The sequence below is a fragment of the Perna viridis genome, chromosome 7 (assembly GCF_037379345.1).
Source record: "Perna viridis isolate PV_CMFRI_1.1 ecotype Kerala chromosome 7, ASM3737934v1, whole genome shotgun sequence".
Taxonomy (NCBI): domain Eukaryota; kingdom Metazoa; phylum Mollusca; class Bivalvia; order Mytilida; family Mytilidae; genus Perna; species Perna viridis.
In genome coordinates this window covers 18,784,795-18,805,191 of record NC_142451.1, presented here as the reverse complement: position 1 = coordinate 18,805,191, position 20,397 = coordinate 18,784,795, and the positions used below count along the sequence as shown (strand labels likewise).

At 32.0% G+C, this 20,397-nt stretch overlaps 1 protein-coding gene across 5 annotated transcripts in view; it reads left to right on the top strand.

Annotated features, from left to right (window-relative positions):
• Window positions 1-20,397, top strand: part of LOC148611662 (centrosome-associated protein 350-like) — a 118,630-nt gene that overhangs the window by 60,730 nt on the left and 37,503 nt on the right. For all 5 annotated transcript variants that reach the window (XM_088592431.1, XM_088592432.1, XM_088592433.1 and 2 more), the window contains 6 exons: window positions 5,109-5,297; window positions 6,866-6,976; window positions 8,675-8,770; window positions 9,104-9,202; window positions 10,715-10,867; window positions 13,617-13,700. In XM_088592431.1, coding sequence (XP_088448557.1) covers window positions 5,109-5,297; window positions 6,866-6,976; window positions 8,675-8,770; window positions 9,104-9,202; window positions 10,715-10,867; window positions 13,617-13,700 — 732 coding nt within the window. The remainder of the gene's footprint in view (window positions 1-5,108; window positions 5,298-6,865; window positions 6,977-8,674; window positions 8,771-9,103; window positions 9,203-10,714; window positions 10,868-13,616; window positions 13,701-20,397) is intronic.

Below are 20,397 nucleotides of genomic sequence, written 5' to 3'. Positions count from 1 at the left end.
AGCATATTCTGGACTACGCCTATTTATTTATTATAGTAAAGAAAATGATTACACCCAGGTAATAAACATGTTATATACCGGTAGTATAAATTTTGACACTAACCTTTTGATACAGGAGGTGATGGCCATTGTATTTTATTTACTTATCATTACATTTACATATATATGAATACATGTAATGAGCACCTGATAAAAATGTCTTAATTAAAAAAGAATTGACAAATAAACAAGAACAGTACAAAGTGTAGTTGGTCTCGTTTGGGTAGGTTACAATATGTGATGAAGTAAAACATGTGACAGTGGTTTGAAGTGGAGCAAAGTTACAGAAGTATAATGTTTTTGACCCATCTGTTTGCCATAAGTTATTGTTGCCTGGATAATGCCTCAGTTCTTAACTGATTTCATTCAAACTTAGGATACTAGCAATAAAGTCTTGAATGGGATTTTTTTACAGAAAACTTTTTTGGGAGGGAGACTCAGTAAAAAAAAAAAAAAAGATTTAGGCTCTGAATAGAGGCTCAATTTTATTTTATTTTATTTTTTTTTTTGATGGTTTCATTCAAAATTTGATGAATGAATGGTATCTTTTAAAACTTGGATGGAATTGGTTTTCACAGAAATTTGTTAAAGAGGACCACTCTTTTGGGAGGGGACTTAATAAAAGATTAATGATTTAGGCTTGTTGCCTGGAGGGTGGCTCTATGTTATACTGATTTCATTCAAACTTTGGTAAATTGTTGGTTAGCTATAAAAAGCTTGGATAGTATTGATGTTAACAGAAATCAGTCATGGGGCTGACCACTTTTTGTTTGGGTATAGGGACTGAAATTATTCCATTGAGTGCAAATGTATTTATGTTTGGTATTGTAACCTTGCTCACTAATGTTCTTTGATAAAATATAATTTTAGGCTTTGCCTAAGAGGGGTTGGGCTTCTTGTACTCAAAAAGTAATTTGTTAAAGAGGACCACTTTTTTGGGAGGGGACTTAATAAAAGATTAATGATTTAGGCTTGTTGCCTGGAGGGTGGCTCTATTTTATACTGATTTCATTCAAACTTTGGTAAATTGTTGGTTAGCTATAAAAAGCTTGGATGGTATTGATGTTAACAGAAATCAGTCATGGGGCTGACCACTTTTTGTTTGGGTATAGGGACTGAAATTATTCCATTGAGTGCAAATGTATTTATGTTTGGTATTGTAACCTTGCTCACTAATGTTCTTTGATAAAATATAATTTTAGGCTTTGCCTAAGAGGGGTTGGGCTTCTTGTACTCAAAAAGTAACCTTTTTATGGTGTACCACCATGTTCTTGTAGGTAATGTCTCAACTAATGGGAATATAAGGGATTTCTGAGAACATCTGCTCTGCACCTGTCTAAAAGATTTAAACAATAACTTTGGAATTACCTACTTAGATAGGACATTGTTGATGCTGCATCCCCAAGAAGTCTCTAAAGTGATAGAAGCTACCAGTGTTATATATTTGGGCTTGAATTAAAATGTGAATAGTTAATTAAAGTTCAAAGTAAAGAATAAACTATTTTTAATGACATGAAATTTTTTTTTTTAAAGGAGGATAATTGATTTGTCAACACTGTTTAGAGTAAAACACTGTATTTTTGTTTTCTTCATTCTTAATTTATACCAAATCACGGTTGTTCAAAAACTTTACCTTAAATAGATGATATTATGTGATAAAATCTTTCCTCTCATGTCCTCAGTGGTACCACACTGTACTAATTGTTCTATAGCGTGATTTCTCTGGAAAATCATGTTTAATTTTCAAGATTTCTACAAATTTAAATATATAAATATTGAACACTGTGTTAACTGGGTCTTATCAATCAAAAACTACACCTACAAAATTATTTTCTAAGGTTACTCATGCAACCTTCGGCTTAATGTAGATTAAATTTCTTCCAACTTTGATTTTCTCGAGGTCAACTTTGAATTACAACCTTTAGTAGTAATGATTCAGCTTAAGATATTCTATGTGTACACAGATACTTGAGGTTTAATGGGTTTTTATGATGGAGAACATCTATTTGTTATTCAAAGTTTGGCAAAATGTAAAATATACCTCAGATCAGCTAAGAATGCTGGGGCATGTTATTTTTTTGTCAGGGAATCTGTCCTTTATATCTCATGTTAATGGAAACCTTTAGACTTCAGTGATGCATGTTAATATATGGCAAGGTTATCCTGTATAAAAATGGAATTAATTTGGTTAGCAGAAAGGCATGTTTTAAATGAATTTTAAATGTATATTTTAACATTAAGCTTGCATTGACTATTGACGTATTACTTTACACAATGTACTGCATATATTTATTCATAGAAAGCATCGCTTTTGTCACAGTGTAATAAAAAAATTATACTGACATGTCATTATGAAGTATTAGAGCTATGGAATTGGTTGTTTTGGTTGAATGAATATTTTCAAGGGTGATTGGTTGATCGGTTGTAAATAACATTGAACTTGTAAGAAAGTTGTGTGTAAATGGTTTGGGAAAAAGATTAACCAATATTGACATTAAGTCCATTAGGTATATACCGGTCCTCAGTCAATAATATAGACTTTAGAATTGTTCACTTACCCCTCTCTACAAAAGAAAAGTCAAATATTTCAGTAGTGTACTAATTCATTGACAATAAACAGTGTTGTAGTTGGGTGGAATCTTAACAGGAGCGTGTTTGTTCACAACCAATAGGTTTATTATACGATGGTTAAAATGCCCAGTTAATTATGGGCCTTGTACAATAATTATTTACAAACATTTTGAGAATTTTACAACAGTTATTGCATGGTACACACTTGTCAACTGCTTAGAAAAGGATTATAGAAACTGATGGGATTTATAGTCTAAAGAAGGTAAAATTAGAGACTTTTGGAATGTATGTTAGTATGATTTTCGTAAAGATAAGGCATGACTTCAGACATGTTTATATCCTTAAAAACCATACCTTTGAACCTTATTTTTTTAAGTGCATTTTGCTGATAAAATACTAAAGTATTCCTGATTTGGTTATTTTTTCCTCTTTTGGAAAGTTTGCTTGGTTATTGAGGATTTCCTTCATTACGTTTGTTTTAGGGCTTTGGAGATGAGCATTGGTAATTTTATTTTATATCAATCATACTGGACCATGATCTTACTCATATGCTTACTAATTGGGGACATAGCCACTGAAAAACTAAAGGCTTTCCACAATTACTGTAAAGATATGTATTTTGTTCCTATTAAACTGTTATGCAATTATTTCTACTCATGTTAAGTTAAGCAGTCAAAACAAATATTTCACACATCCCTGTATGCTGAAATACATATACATGTACTGTGTAAACTAAAGATTCTCTTTTGACATTTGTTTTCTGATTTGTTTTTATTCTGTCATCTCATTTTTATCTTGACTTATTGTCTGAATATATTTGACAAATGGATATCATTTTTAATTGCATCCACTCAGCACTTTGATAACCATCACAAAAGAATAGGGATAGATGTACAGTCAAATCTGTCTTAGAGACCCCCCTCTTTAGCTTCAATGACTTGTCTTAAAAGACAGTTAATAAAGTATCCTTATGCAGTGCATTCTATGTAAAATTAACCTTTTTATAAAGACCACCTGTCATATGTGACCACGACTAATCTCCACTGAAAAGTTATTTAAGACAGGTTTTACTGTATGCAGAATAATGAGTTTTGATGTCCAGACAGATGTCATTTTATGTCAAGATGTTCAAAACTGGCCTAACCTTGTTTATCTGCAACATCAGAGTCCATTTTTTGTAACCCCATGGGAAATTGTCAATATTTTTTTCAGCATTGGGAGAGTTTACTGAAATAGAAAACATCAGACAGTATCTATGAAGATGCTGATAAAGCATATTCATTTTTTAAGCATTTTTACTGTAACATCAGCATAAGGATGATTGGAAAGAACTTTATATACATCTAATGTACTGAAGACTGAATGAACAATTATCTCAACAATCTGTTTTTTTGGATGTTTTGGTGGGTTTTTATACCCCACTACATAAATTGGCAAGATATTATGTTATACCTCCGAAAAGTTGAATGCCCATCAGCAAAAGTCTAAAATGTAGTTTTCGAGTTAAGCCATTTTGAAAATTTTGCCATCCACCTTTTTTCAACATTATACATGATGGGCTGTCACTTCATGTTTCATTAATGTCCTATTTTTATTTTTGGAGTTTAATCTGTAGCAAGCAAACATGAGAACCACTGTCATTTTGACTTGGCAACGAAAGACTTATTAAAATATTTCACTACTTCTGGTTTCCTGTTTGCACTGAGTTTGTACTTTTAATACTTAAAGTATTGGCAAAGACAATCTGGTTTTACCTATTTATAGGTATCAAAGAATTGGTGGAATCGTGGTTTAATGTTGATGTTTTGTTTTGTACTTATATGGTTCATGTTTGACTTGTTTGAAATGGACATCCCATAACTATTGTAAAAAAGCTATATTTATATTTGTTGTGTTTGAAAATCATTTTTTAAGTCAAAAATATTAAGAGAGTCAAGTTTAAAAGTGCTGAATCGCAAAGAAACACTTCACTGTACTTGTATGTTTGTTTGGACTGTTGATATTTGGGCTTAAATTCATTTATGTGTTTAAATCAAATGTCACATGAATCTGGTCAGGTACACATTTGTCCAACCATACTTTAATATAGTGAAGTTGGTGCTCATGTCAGAACTGCATAAGGAAGATATGAGTTTTGATGATACAAAATTTAACCTCTTGATTCTTAGTAAAACAGTCTGCTTTCAGTCATTTCTTCCTAGACAAGTAGTAAAAACTATTTTGGCTGGTGAAAAGTTAAGAATTTAAAGTGTATTGAAATTGAATTGTTTTGTCTATGAGCTAACAAGTTAAAAGCACCTACTGAAGAAGTATTGCACGGAATCGTCATGTGGTTTTGTTAAGAAAGCTATTATTTTTGTCTTCTCAGTGTCCCTAAAATGTTCCACAGAATAACCTTATTCAGTCGCTGCTCCATGTGGATGTGTTTATAAACTTTTATTTAAAAAAAAAACCAATTAATTAATAATGTACCTTTTATTATTGTTTTTTTTTTTTAGAAAATAAAGAGAATGGAGACAGTTATGCATTTGGTGGTGCAGATATGAATTTTAACTTGGAACCTCACAGGGCACTACATAATGATAATGATCCAGTCCATGCTAGATCACATGACTTTCCAATGGATGGTATAGACAAACACCCAAAAAGAAAAGTAGCTGCAGCACCACCAGCTCCAACTTACAAAGGTATTTATTAATCAACTTGTGTGTTAAAAATGATGTACGTAATTGTATTTTTTGGGAAACCTTGTTTGAAATTTTGAAATAGTTCTACTAAGGAAAAAATAGCCTGTTTTCAAAGATTTTCCTGTGTAACAAAAATACTGTTTAATGGTTTTTGTAAATGCAAACTCTGGTTGCAGATAAAAAAGAGCCTTATTGATAACCCTAGAAATCATTCAATCAGTTACATCTCAATTTACTTTTAAGTTGGATTGTAATAGCCATTTTTTTTCAATACCTGGCAAAAGACGAACTTAATTGAGAAAAAAAGACAAAATAATTCAGAAATTAGAGCCTTGGCAATTGATATTCTGATTACATCGGATAGTAATTTTTTGTGACAGTAACATTAGAAATAGCTAATGGTGCTGCAATAAATAACATTGAATGGATTTTAATCTGGTTACATGAACTTGTCATTCTATGAGTAATCAGGTAGAATACACGACATCTAATGAAAGCTGTTTCCTTTCATTAACTAGATTAGCATCACATTAAGACATCTTCAAAGAATATGTGGTTGTGTGTCTCCAATGTTTCCATGCTAATTCTGTTGTTTTCTATAGAATGCCTTATTGACTGTGGTAGGCCTAGGATTTAGAGTCTAGCTTGCCTTTATGAAAGACTATCTTATAACTTCCTCATTAATATCTTCATTTGTGCTTAATTTTTGATAATTTCCTTTATTTTTTATGTGTTTGGCTGGCTTCCTTTTGCAACCACAAATATATCAAATAAAACTGGTTGTTATAAAGTTATGGTATGCCAGTCTTCATTGGTTTGTTTAACTACAGATGTACTTTCCAGAATTGGCACATTGCTAGCTGTCAAATGACATGGAAGTGTGCCAAGACTTGTTTTTGCTCAGCAGTTACCTAAGTTACTTACTTGTACTCAAGATCAGGTTACCTAGGTTACTTACTTGTACTCAAGACAAGGTTACCTAGGTTACTTGTACTCAAGATGAAGTTACCTAGGTTACTTACTTGTACTCAACACAAGGTTAACTAAGTTAATTACTTGTACTCAAGACAAGGTTACCTAGGTTAATTACTTGTACTCAAGACAAGGTTACCGAGGTTACTTACTTGTACTCAAGACAAGGTTACAAAGGTTACTCACTTGTACTGAAGACAATCTACATTCCTGTGTTAAGTGGCCTTCCAAGGTAGAGCAAAACAATGGTCACAGGTGGTATTTATATACAAGTCCATTTAAAAAAAAAGAATGCTCTACGTGGGGATATTTTTATTATAGTTAAGACAGTATATTGCTGAATAGAGATGGTCCCTATATCAGGTTTGACTGTACATAAAATGAAGTGAGGAAAGACTTGTTTAAGACGTGTAATAATTATGCTCTCATTGAATGTAGTGTAGTTGTGTTCTTTTTCATGTATCTTATATCTGTTTTTAATAATGCTTTTTGTAGTGATAGTCAAATAAGATTTAAAAAAAATAGCACAAAGTTCAAAACTGAGTCTTTGGTTTTCTATGTAGTCACCTATAATCTGACCTTTCAATGTATTTAAGGTTTTAGTGAAACAGAGGTCAAATACAAACACACAGAGGTCAAACCGATAAAAGATGCTAAGAAAAAAGACAAAAAGAAGAAACCTGCAGTAAAATCCCAGAAGACTCCAGGTAAAAAAAAAAAACTCTTTATTAAGAATCAAACTCATCAAAAATACATCTAAAAATGTTTTTCACACTTTCCTTAGGAGAAAAACTTGCTGTTCAGACAAGAAATATCATAGCCACTAATTCCTGAGCCTCATCCTGTTGAGACAAGAAATATCATAGCCACTAATTCCTGAGCCTCATCCTGTTATATGTTTCATCCTGAGTATGCTGAAATCAACTTTTCAGGATATATGTTACAATGACCAATTTCTGCTCGTCAACCATGAAACTAATATTTCAGTCTGTACCTTCTTCTACAATTAATTTCTGTTGTGGCCTAATTCAGTATTAAATAATGTACATTGTATCTTCCAGAGGATAACAGGTTTTACTTATCTAATAGTTCATTACTCCTTGAGACATATCTAGTTCGCAGCTTTAGTAAGAACTATATCATTAACTTAAAAATCCATAACATGGAAACAATCCATAGGTTTTTTTTTAAGTTTTTATTTAAAGATTCAGAGAAACTCTGATGACTGTGCTATATGTATGAATACAACATGTTCAATGCAGCATGAATTTTCATAGATTATCTACAGCTTAGAAGAATTAAAATCTCTATAAGTGTAAAACAGGATTGACTACTGCAAAAATTGATGTTATTACATGCTGTTATATGGCGTTTTCAAAAGAACGGTATTGGCTGGGATCATACGATTTGCCTGTTTTATTATCCCACATACTTGAAATCTCTTCCTATAATTATTAATCTTTAATGACAGACTCGATAACTTTTGATTATATAATAAAAGTTACTTTTGAGGATTCTCAGAATGAAACTTGATACACTTGGTAACAAAGGTGCATGTCTGTATTGTTTGGACCAGTTGGTTCTTTCATGTACTATAAATTACAGAAATCAATTCAATTAAGAAGTTCTTCAAACTGATATTAATATCTCTTCAAGTTACAACTTACATAAGAATGTCTTAGATATGTTTTGTTGATTACAAATTCTTTGTAGGTGTGAAGTTCGAGGATACTTAGTTCAAAGCGGCTATGGAATTCAGTATTAAAAAAAAATATGATGAGTGGTTTATATTACATGTAATAATTGCCTTTGTCATACTAGTGCACCTGATATATGTGCCTGTTTTTTGTTTTTTGTTTTGTTTTGTTTTGTTTTTTTTTTGTGTGGTTGAATTTGTGGTCCATTTATCTAATTTTTCATGTGTTTGCCTTTGTCTCCTTGGTGAATTATTCTTTAGGTTATCCTTTTTCATGCCCATGGTATAGAGTGGTCCTTTAGTGTGTCCATGTATTTTTCTGTTATTCTGTCGTACTTGTTATTTTATGGTAATTTACTGCTCAACCCATCTTATCAAACTTTAACACAATGCTTTGGACTGTAATATACAAGTCAAGTAAGTTATGGTGTAAATAGCATTAATCATTAAGAAGGAGTTATGACCCTTTTCCACTTTAATATTTTGGAGTTTTGGGGATCTTTCATCTTTCAACTTCCTCAAGTCACATTGCCCTTTGACCTTTTAAAGATTTTCAATTTAATTCCATCTTTGATAATCATCGATTTTACTTCACTGCCACTATTGACATTTAACGAATATTTAAAGTTAAGGAGTTTTTAATGCATGGACCTTATTTCATGATTTCCTGAAAGTGTAAAAATTTTTTTTTTTTTTTTTTTTTTTTCAGAGCCATTCCATAAAGACGAGGAAGAGAAGGATAAGAAAATTGTTAGAGTGATTGCCAAGGCTAACAAGAAAGAGACCAATAAACAGAAAAAAAATGGTATTGTTAATTAGACAGTGCTTCAATTATCTATGATTTTGCCTTTGGTTGTTATACTTTCATCAAAGTTTGTTCAATACTATAGACATCATTGAATTTCAAAGGGTCAGCGAAATATTTGCCGAAGACTTTTAGCCATTGTCCCCTTGAAACACACAACAGATTTGTTGGTTCTTTACGATCAATAAAGATTTGAGCAGAGGATACAACATAGAAATATAAGGATTATTTGAATAATACTTTCTTTTGGTGTTGTATCCATATAGTAAAGGCCCTGTTTTTAATGTAGCATGTAGTTCTCTTCTAATTTTCAATTTTTTTTATCTGATGTAGAAATCATCACAACATCTTCATGGCGAGCAGGACAAGAGTTAGTTATGAGGGAACTTGGACCTCTTAAAAGTAGGAGAACTTCACAGACTTCCCAACAAGGTAATAAAGTGAGAACACTCATTCGAAAACTGCACAATGGAATTTGATGAAACTTTCCCATACTATTTATCATATGATACCAGTTTCCACCTATTTTCTTTTTCATCCGAATGGCAGTTAGGATTTCATGATGCATATATGCAGTAGTTGGGAAAAAATTTTGTGAAGGGGTCATTTTTAGGATTTTGGAAAAGTATTCTAAATTTGAAGTGGCCATTTGTTAACAAACCATATACATTTATTTTATGTGAAGAGGCCATTTTCTGTTAGAAAAGGCAAATGCCTCATGGCCCCTTGCCTTCCCAACCCCTGTATATGTTTCATATGCAAAATGGGATGCAGGGGGTATCAATAAGTGATCTTTACTTACAATACATCTAATTGTATCTATATTTTACTATGCAGCATAACTGTCATAGTAAGGAATAACTGTAGGAATTCATCGTATACTATATATAGATTGTTTTGCTTGATAATAAGAAGTCCAATTTAGCTAACTATGAAATGGTACATTCCCTTGATCCTATCACTTAGGCTGCCTATAACAATACCCACTGAATATTTTCACAAATTAAATGTATTAACTAAATAGATTCTTTTTATAAACCCTTTCGGCTGGTATAATCACATTGAAAAAACTTTTATTATATAATTATTAGATTGAAACGATAAATTTAATTTCAGGTCAAAAATAATGTTGAAAAGATAGAATCAAAAGACCTCTTTATTATTTAGATAAATAAGAGTTCTGCTATAATTGAAATTTGACGCACATTCTGCCCTTAACTTAAGTCCATTTTCTTTGTAACATGGATTCGCTAACTCATCTCTTTTTTTATAACTATATATACCTGTCAAAAAGAATTTTATAACATGCTGTTAATCTCCACTGGAGTATATAGGGACCAAAAAGCCACCTATTATACAACTTAATCTTTTTGATAATAGATCAATTAAATGGTTTATAAAAATTGAATTTGAATGTCTTGAAATGAAAAGGTTTGACATTTGAGTTTAGAATAGTCTTTGTCATAAAATTGTAAAGCTTGTAGGTGTTTTTGACATCATAACCTTTTTCCTAGCTAAATAGCCTGCCCTAGTCTGACCTGTAGGCTGTGCATCTATTATTGAGGCCACAAGAACAGTACAAGGTTAAGAGGTCAACTCATTAGTCATCTCTCTTCATAGATCGAAGTCTATCTTACCCTAAAGTTATGTATTAATAGGAAATGGCTTGGGGAGGGGGAATATGGTATGTTACCTGGAACTGTGGTTATACTTTGCTTTTATGACATTGCTTTGCTATTTCTCACCCATGATTGAACAGTAAGAGTAAGAGCTTTGTTCTGAAGTCTGTATCTTTGCAAGATAACACAAGATCTAATAATACCCAGAGCAAATGTTATTAAAAGTGTGGTACAGTTAATGCAGTTGTTGGTATTTCAAGTGAAATTTGCCATTTAAAACCATGTGTGTAATCAGTTTATTTCATGAATTTTTTTCTCTTGACAGACCATGATAAGGGTTCATCAATACCTGATGGTGCCATAGGTGGAGTCGAGGAGAATGAGCTGCCACAGAGAAAAACTGCAACAGACATAGAGTTGGAGAAGGCTAGAGTTTTATCGGCGGAGACCAGAAGAATACTTAGTGATTTAAATGCTGGTAAGTTACAGTCAATATTTCGATGCTGAAGCATTAGATGACTGTTTTCAAGTATTTTGATATTTGAAAATGACTGATCATTGATAACATTACTGAAGCCAAAGGGTTGTCAAGCTTCAGGCTTACTAAGTTTCTTCCCATTATAGTTCTGTATGAAAAAGAAAGATCAATGAAAACTCGTTTGATCTATACAATTATTTACAGTTGAAGTATTCTTCAAGTTGTGTTATGCATGTCTGTTTTTTTTTTAAATTTTAAAATATTTGTAGACTTGCTGTCGTCATTTGGGCACATTAAGTAACAGCTTCATAAGTGTATATGGCATTTTTTTCATACCCACAAATTTTACTAAACATAAACTTAACCAATATGGCCATAACATGAGAACTATTGCATTAAAAATGAAAACATTACTAGATTAAAGTGTTTTACATCAAATGTAAAAGAAAGTAGATTTTTAACAGGGATCAGATTGCTCTTTGAACTTTTATTGGTTTATATTGATATCTAGAGACAAAGGTCATCACAGTTCTTCACACAGATGTTGCCAACTTCAGTACATCATCAAAAGATCTATCATGAACTTTTTAAAATCACATGTATTGATAAAAAATTCTCCTATGATCTGGTTTGTGTACTGTGAAGAAATAACACAGATTTTCTTGAAAAGCTAGCAAAACTTTGATCTGGTGACTGTTGGTTTTTATAAAAAGACATTGGTTGTATGAATTTTTATTATAGCAGTTTCAGCATGACAGATTGTACCAATGATTTTATAAATCATCACTTCTGTTCACCAGTGACAAATACAACTTGATGATGAATGCTTAGGCTTATCCAATTGAACTACCCATTGTGTTTTTATTTTTCATCTTTACATTGAAGTACAGCGGTACCAAAATTAACTTCACTTCTCACTTGATTAGGAACATCATATTTGTATTCTTTAGCAAGATATTGTAAGCATCATTCTGTGCCAGTGGTGTGCACATTATTATTGCCTGATTCTTATTTATAATAGTAATTGATTCTGCTGCCTGGTCAGTTATTGTCCTTGACTTGTCCTGGGTGTTGCAATATTTTTAAAGATTGGCAAGTGCTAGGAAGATAAAGCTGTAAATCTTTTGAAATCAATAAAATTTCCTTTTTGACATTGTTGTATCTGAATATCACTGACAGTTTTATTATTGGAGTTGTTTTAGCAAAATAAGAGTGAAATATAAATGGTGTTTTGACCTTGTGGACAGTGTCATAGTGATGTAAGACTAAGTTGCAATTTGTTGTGAAGGTCATTGCTAAAATTGTCTTCATTTTGATTCTTGGAAAACTAGATTCATACATGAACTCCATGTACTGGACCTTTGACCTTTTCAATAAGAATTTATATCTTTTCTTTGCTTGTGATCATTGTGGCTTTCCATTTAAATGGGTATGTTTTTATCCAATTTTAAATTTTTATTCTATTCTCTATGCTTGTTATGCATCGAGTAACTGCTTTTCTATCACACAATGTTGCATATAGAGTAGAGAAAGCTAAAGCCCTTCTTTGTCGTATACAATCTAAGTTCTCGTGAAATCAATATGGTTTCTGTGAATATATGGATCAGAAACATACGAGAATCATGTGACTACAGCATGGCCAAATATTGAATTTGATATACTTAACAGGGCAGTTAAACATTTCTGTGTTATATCATATGTAAATGTGTTGTTTATTAGATTAATCTTGTGAAGATTATGACTTTAAATTCCAGACATTTTCAGTCTAGAAAGTTACACAGGACTGATAAGTTATTTTTCAGAGATCGATGATAATTATATGTAAAACGGGGCAAACAAGTTTTAATGGTGATATTTGACAATTGTAAATTGGCTGATTTCCCAATATAAATTATCTGTTGGAGCCTAACCAAGTTTAATGTAGATTGAGAATTGTGTTTGACCTTTGCCAGAAGTCTTGGCTATAGTAATGGTGCATTCCCATTTCCCACATAAACAGTACCCACTTGACGATACAATAATTTAAAAAAAGACCTATATCTAAGCTAACTTTTTAGGCACCTTTTGTCACTAGGCAAATGTATGTAATTTGATTTAGACTGACCAAAACTGCTGAACTTGACTATTCAGTCATTTAGTTGTTGATTACACCACACATCAGGATGAGAAATCTTTTTTTTGTGGATGGGGTCACATCATTTACAAAAAATAAATGTGCATAATGAATATGCACACTCATGATGCTTAAGACATATCCAATCAAAATTGGGAGTCCTCTCTGGACAATTGGTATAAAAATTGTGGATGGTCCTGGTCATGGGTAATCCAAATGTAAGTGGTGTTTTCAAAATAAGATAGGTCATGGACCTCCTCTAGTTTTAATCCCTTACTTTTCTGTACTTGGGTAATAGCAGTGAGCTGGGCAGTGTTAAATTTGGAAGTTTTCTTTATTTGCTGGACAGTGTTGAATTTGGAAGTTTTCTTGATTTGCTTGGGAAACCTATTGGGAAACCTTAATGATACAGAGACAGAGCAAAGGCGACATCCTAGACATATCGATCTTCTGAAATATGAATGGCTCACACATGTTTTAGGAAGTCTTAAAATATTTCGGTTGGTCAAACGATATAAAAATGTAGTGGTGCATTATCAACAAGGTCATATTTTATTTGAGAACAAACAGCTTCGTCCCTCATAGGCAACTCATATTAAATATCAACTAGTCAAGTTAATTATGTTTTTTTTCCAGGTTCAGATGAAGAAGATAGAAGAAGAGATGAGTCATCTAAAAGGTCCAAATCTGCTGTCAAACGGAAAGCTCCAAAACTTTCAGGTAAAGGCCTTATAAACATATACTGGCAGCCTTTTCAAACTTGTTTCATAGTCAAAATTTGTGTAAGGCTCGTGTGTCAGTTGGTCTGTTTGTCTGTCATTTGTTCAAGCTTTATGTTCACATTGCAGCTCTTTATTCTATGACATAACAATGAAATTTAGTACACATTTTCTTCATCATATGATGTTTAATGAATGCTATACTATTCTTCGTTACAGTAAATAATTGCTAATTAAGATCAAAGTTTGGACCTTTTTTTTTATCATTGATTTATTAAGGTTGTTACCTCCTTCAGTTGCAGCCTACTAAATTTCTACTAATTCTATAGATATTGATTGGGCAGATAGCTGTACAGGATTGTTTTCTTTTCTTATCTTGAGTCTTGGTTTACTTTTTTGAATCTATTCACAAGTAAGTAATCTGGATTCATTGATTTCACTTATCATAGCAGTTGATACCCTTTAAAGGACCTAATACATGGGATGATAAATAATTAATGATACAGATACAGACTTTTAATGACTGTGTAAAGGGCCAATTTTTTTAACTAGTACCTTACATGTATTTTGCCTTCTTAACTGTTTTTTTTTTTTTTTTTTTTTTTTTTTTTTTTTTTTTAATTCTGCAGTGGTTTCATTCACTATTGATTCATTTGGTGTGTAAGTACTTTAATTTTTTCCCCCCTTCGCTACATGGAAGGCGATGTAGAAATACCTGTGTCCTTCTGGTCACACTTGTGGACACAACTCCTTCGAAACCTTTTGACAGATTTTGTTCAAATGTTGTGGGATTGTAGTTGATCATATTGTGCCACCATTTAGATTTGACAAGACTTTTCCACTTCTATTTTTTTTTGCAGCTAAGGAGGACATATGACTACAAGTTGCATGTGTTTATATATATTGACTTAAACAGAAAATGGGATGATGCATTTTACTTTTCTTCATTTGTTAAAGAGTAATCAAGGGAACCAAGGTTATAGCGGTAATCAAAAGAATGTAATCCAGGGACAAAGACCAGACATGGAAAACAGACATACACAACAAAGAACATAAAGTAACTAAAATCATACATACAAAGTAACAAAAGTAAATGAGCAACTTGGACTCCACTAAAAACTGGGAGCATGGACCTAGTGCACTGGTAGGGTAAGCGTCCTCTGCTTTTCTAGAAACACTAAAATATGCTTTAAATAACCGGGCCTGGGTTTCATTAACGAGTCTGTCCTCAAATATTCAATTTCAATTTGATTGATAGAAATATGAACTGAGGAAGGATTTGAGGAAAATCTCAATTTGAGATTCTTTATGAATCAGAGTCCTGGTGACTTCAATAATAAAATGCTGAATCATGGTTTATTACATACAAAAACTACTCTTAAACAGTGATATGTTTTGAGGTAGACTTTATATTTTGGAGATGTAAACCAAAGTGACTCTATCTTGATAGTTATTGATGAATATTTATATTACACTCAAGTTCAATCTTCAAATCATGTCATTTAACTTGTAGCCTTGGAAAGGCATGTTTAAGGAATTACCATAATCTCCAAATTTTTCAGGTTTTGTCTTACAAGGATTATATTTGTTTGTTCTGTGGCCTTTGAATCATAAGGATAAAATTTAACCCTATTTTTATGAACTTTTGTCCAGTGTGGTTCTTCTGATGATACATACACTGTGTAGATTTGTGAAGAAATTGCACTTTAAAGCTTTTTTTTTTATTAATACTATGCTGCTATAGTACATGGAACATTGAAGAGAGAGTTGTATATAATGAACATTGGTATAACAAGTTATGAAATATCCTATATTGAGCTATTATTGATGTAAATCTGATTTATTTACATTTTTCATATATAAAGGTCGGGATATAGAATTGTAATTTGGTCAAATAAAATATCACTTTATAAATCCTTTTGATTTTAATAGAACAATTTGTTGTGAATTAAAATCCCTGGTTGATATAATATTTAGATAGAGGGTATTTAGATAAGTGAAAAATGACACAACTTGTATAGATCTTTTCTCATAACTCATTGTATGTAATTGTTGAAAAGTCTTAAGTCTGATATTTTGATTTGTCGTTGAACCTTTCAGTTACTTTATCATTTCTCACATAGGGTTTTATTTCCAGGAAAACTCCTCAAGAGCTTACTCAATTTTTAATGGTGTGGGTAATCTTACTCACCAAGGTATTTTGTTGCTACAGATGAATATAAATGAATATAAGGCTTGAAACGGATTCAAAGAAAACAAATCCCTTGCATTGCAGTTATCAAAATGTCAGAATATATACAAGAAATTTTATTATTCAGAAAATAAGTGAGATAACTCTTATTCAAAGTGCAAAGTGTAATATCAGAATGTCAAAAGTGCAAGGTAGAGGAAAAAATCTTCAGTTTATTATGATGGGCTAAACATGACATATGAAATTAGTTAAAAGTCCCTAATTTTAACCTTCTTCTACTGAACCGAATCAAACTTGTAGTCAGAATTGATTAATAAAAAAAAATCCCATGTTACAATGTATTTTTTACCTATTTTCTACCAATAAGAGGCAAAACTTCAGCATATAAGTTTCTAGTAAAAATATGAAAAATGTGGAAGGTACCTACTAGCAAACTATATTCATATACAACAAAAACCATAGGGAATTAATTGTGGTGTCCTACCTGTATCATATTCAATTTCACCATAGCCTGTCAAGCTTTCATTTGAAACAGAATGAAATCAATCCAAGTTACTTTGATGCTTACATAAGATTGATATAAATTGCTGAGTACAAACATACCAATGATTTGTAAGAGTTGTGTCCCTTACCTTAGGTCTACCACCTTAAGACAATCTATCATATTTATTGAACATATTATCTTAATTGATTAATTGAACTTTCTCAGCTATGATTTGTAGTCACAGTCCTCTTTCCTTGACAGTCTTTAAAAGTTTGTTGGCATGGCTATATTCAGTAATGGGATATGAATATACATTACATAGCTTGGTGGTTCTTTTATTACAGAAATGATTAGTTATTATTAGTAATTGTAAAAATATTGGCTTTAGGAATCATGGTAAAAATATCTTTACTAATCCTTTGAATATAGAAATTAAACATGACTTTGGCTGATTGTTATGTGAATTTAATTTTGGAAGTTATCCCATACTATCATTTTTGTTCTAAATTAATTTGTAAATCTTCTTGGAATTTTGCCAATTTTGCTCACCCCACAAGGACATATATTTGTAAATAAAATTTAGTGCCATTTACATGAATTGCATTTCTATTCTAAAGGGTTTTTGTGAAATTTGAATTGTGTTGAAAGCTCTTTATTCATGTCAAAGGCATTAAAAGTGAATTTGAATAAGAGGGAAGATTTTCTTGTTATTTATTGAGAAAAGTTAGGCAAGTTGTGTAATGTTTTATAAATAAAGTCCCACAAAAGACCAGATTGGACCAGTCCTGATGATACACTAAGTAGCCTGAGAAATACCTATTGAGGCTTCTCATCCCAAAACTAGATGTTTAACACACAGTTTTCCTGTGAGAATGAGTAGCAAACTATTCTGTTAAAATCAGGTGAAGGTGTATGTCAGGTACATATCCAAATCAGAAAAGTACTAGGCCATAGTACAGATATGGTAGAGCTGCTTAGACCCTGACAAGTATGCTTAAGTAACTAAGTTTCTACATCCGAATATTTAGCATAGCTAAGATGTCTCTTCATGTCACAGTATGAAGCACATTAAGGCAATTTCTTCCTGTTGCCATTCCAATACCCTTTTGATTCCATGTGGTATATTAGACATCCTTATTCTTTTAAGTCTTAGGAGGAATGGTCATGCTTTATTTAAAGTTTGAAAAAATAACATTACCTTTACAAGGGTTCAAATTATTCATGGTCTGAGGTCCAAAGCTCTCTATTTATGCAGTTTGTTCCTTGCTGTAGTTTCAGGTAATATTAGATAAAACATTTAGGAAGATGGTATGAATGTAAAAAGTAGCATTTTAATGTTCTAAAATAAAAAGGATGAAAACCGGAAGAAGATGAATGTATAAGTATTTGTGTACAGAAAAACCTGTCTAAACCAAACCCTGAATATACCAGAAACCTATATAAACCCATACCTGCATAAATTGGAAACTTATGTAAACCAAACCCTTCATATACCAGAAACATGTCTAAACCAGCCATCTTTTGAAGTCCCTTCATATCAATTTCAATGCATTTAGAACCAATGTAAACCAAAAAATAATGCCTATTTCAAACAATTAACTGATTAGTAGGTGTAAAATTTGGCGATTTTGACGAAAAAACTATGCCAAAAATTTTGCAGATTCTAATTTTGGCGGATGCTAAGCTCTGCTCTAAGTACCTAAGCTCTGAGTGAATATTTTGCTGATTTTATATTGGCGTTCTTAGATAGACCATTAGAACACACCTAAATTAGCACCCCATGAAAATTGCCCACTATACAGTATTCACTCCCAAAAGGATTTAGTTTATATTTCTTTCAATTTATTTTATTATGGCCCATTTAATTTTTAAATTTACTCGGGTTAAATTACTTTTTCTTTTACTTTTAATGTTTTGATATTAATAATTACTATGAAAAATAGTTTGAATGTTTTTTTCAACTTGATTGAATAATCAGCCTGTATCAAGTTGACAAATGAGGACTATGAACATCTTTTTGTATCTCAGAAATACATTCATTCAGTGTAATGAAGGCTAAATGTGGAAAACTGTACTAAGAATGTGTTATGTACATTATCATAAAACCATTGAGATTTTTAGCTCACCTGGCCAAAGGCCAAGTGAGCTATTGCCATCACTTGGCGTCTGTCGTTGTTGTCATCTGTTAACTATTTTTCAAAAATCTTCTCTGAAACTACTGAGAAGAATTATATGAAACTTTGCATAGATGTTCCTTATGGTATCTTGCACAAAATTTTTGTTTAGATTTTTGATCCATCAAAAAACATGGCTACTGTTACTAAAAATAGAACATAGGGGTCAGACTGCTAGGTTAAGCCAAATTTTGACATGGGTAAAAGTGTTCAGCATGATGAGATCTGTGATCAAATTTTCATTTTAATCTGCCAAGCCATGTAGGAGTTATTGCCCTTTTCTAACGTTTTCTTGCAATTTTTAGTGTTATTTCTTTAAAAAGTCTTCTTCCCTCACACTATTTGACCAATTGGAACCAAACTTGGCATGAGTGTTCCTTGGGGTATCAGACTTTTTATCCATAAAAAACATGGCCACCGTTACTAAAAATAGAACATAGGGGTCAGACTGTAGATTTTCTATTATATTTCTCCACAACCATTCTGATTCAAATTCTGACATAGAGTAAAAGTGTTCAGCATAATGAGATATTTTGTGGTCTAATTTTCATTTTTATCTCTTAGGCCAGGTAATGATCCTTATGATAAGTCCTACCAAAGTCTTCTTGAGTCAAAATTATTAGACAACTTCTTGTTAAAATTATTGCCATTGAAAGACAAAAATTAACCTGGTGAACGATTTAGGCTTCTGGGAGCCTCTCGTTTTTCAAAAGCCTTGAAATAATTTGCCTACAAATTTCAGGAGGTAGACATAGGGTAAGGGACAAAACTCATACAAATCATTGGAACGTTTGTATTCAGCATTGTACATCAATCTTACGTAAGCATCAAAGTAACTTCGACTGATTTCATTTTGTTTCAAAATGAATTATACATGTATTCACAGAAGTGATGTTTGGTAAGGCATAAAACAGATTTTGCTCTGTTCCAATGTTCATCACTGGCATGTCAATGAATCTGGTTTTGATGGACCTGCTTCCATCTTTAAAAATGCAAACAAGAGTAGCAAAGAACTTTTTGGCACCCCTACCATTGCTTTCATCACATAAAATACTGAATGGTTTCTGTTTACAGTTTCCAATCACTGTACGATTGTACATAGTCTCATGACTTGGTACTATAACCTGCTTTATGATTTGGATGCATTTAGTCCTTTACATGAAAATTTCTCAGAATTTATTGTCAGGGGATTTTTTTCACAAAGTCTGTAATATAATCAGCCATAAGGAACGGCAAGTTGTGTTCGGCCACAAAGTTTGTAAAATCTTGACATGACTGTCTATTCGAAATGGTAAATCATGCTATTTGTCTGTATGTACGAAGATAATTCTAGAGAGACTCGAATGTCGATCAGCTGTTTGTTTTGACGATGAAATGCTTTTGCGACCCACACAGTTGTTGACATAAATAAAATTGGTAGACAGAAATTGATGACAATTTGATTAATTCAATTACGGGAGGTTTTTACGGGAGGAAATCTTGGAACCAGGAGATGGATGCCTCCCTCACAGGAGACTTTTTTTTTTGTGGGTCAAAAGGTAAAATTGCGGGAGACTCCCACAAAAAATGGAAGGGTTAACACCTATGATTTCAAGAGTTATGTTCCTTGCCCTATGTCTACTTCATTAATTGAAAATGATTATCACTAGATGAAAGACATATTGAATATTGTTTAGTGACTAAGAAATGAGAATGAAATTTTTTTTTGCTTTAATGAAGATTACTTCCTAGATTTTGTTGAAACTACTCAATATGTTAGTTTTCTCTGACTAGTTGGGATATGATTCAACCAGTGACATCATTAGTTATGTTTTAAAAATTATGGAAGTCTTATCAAATAACATTGCTG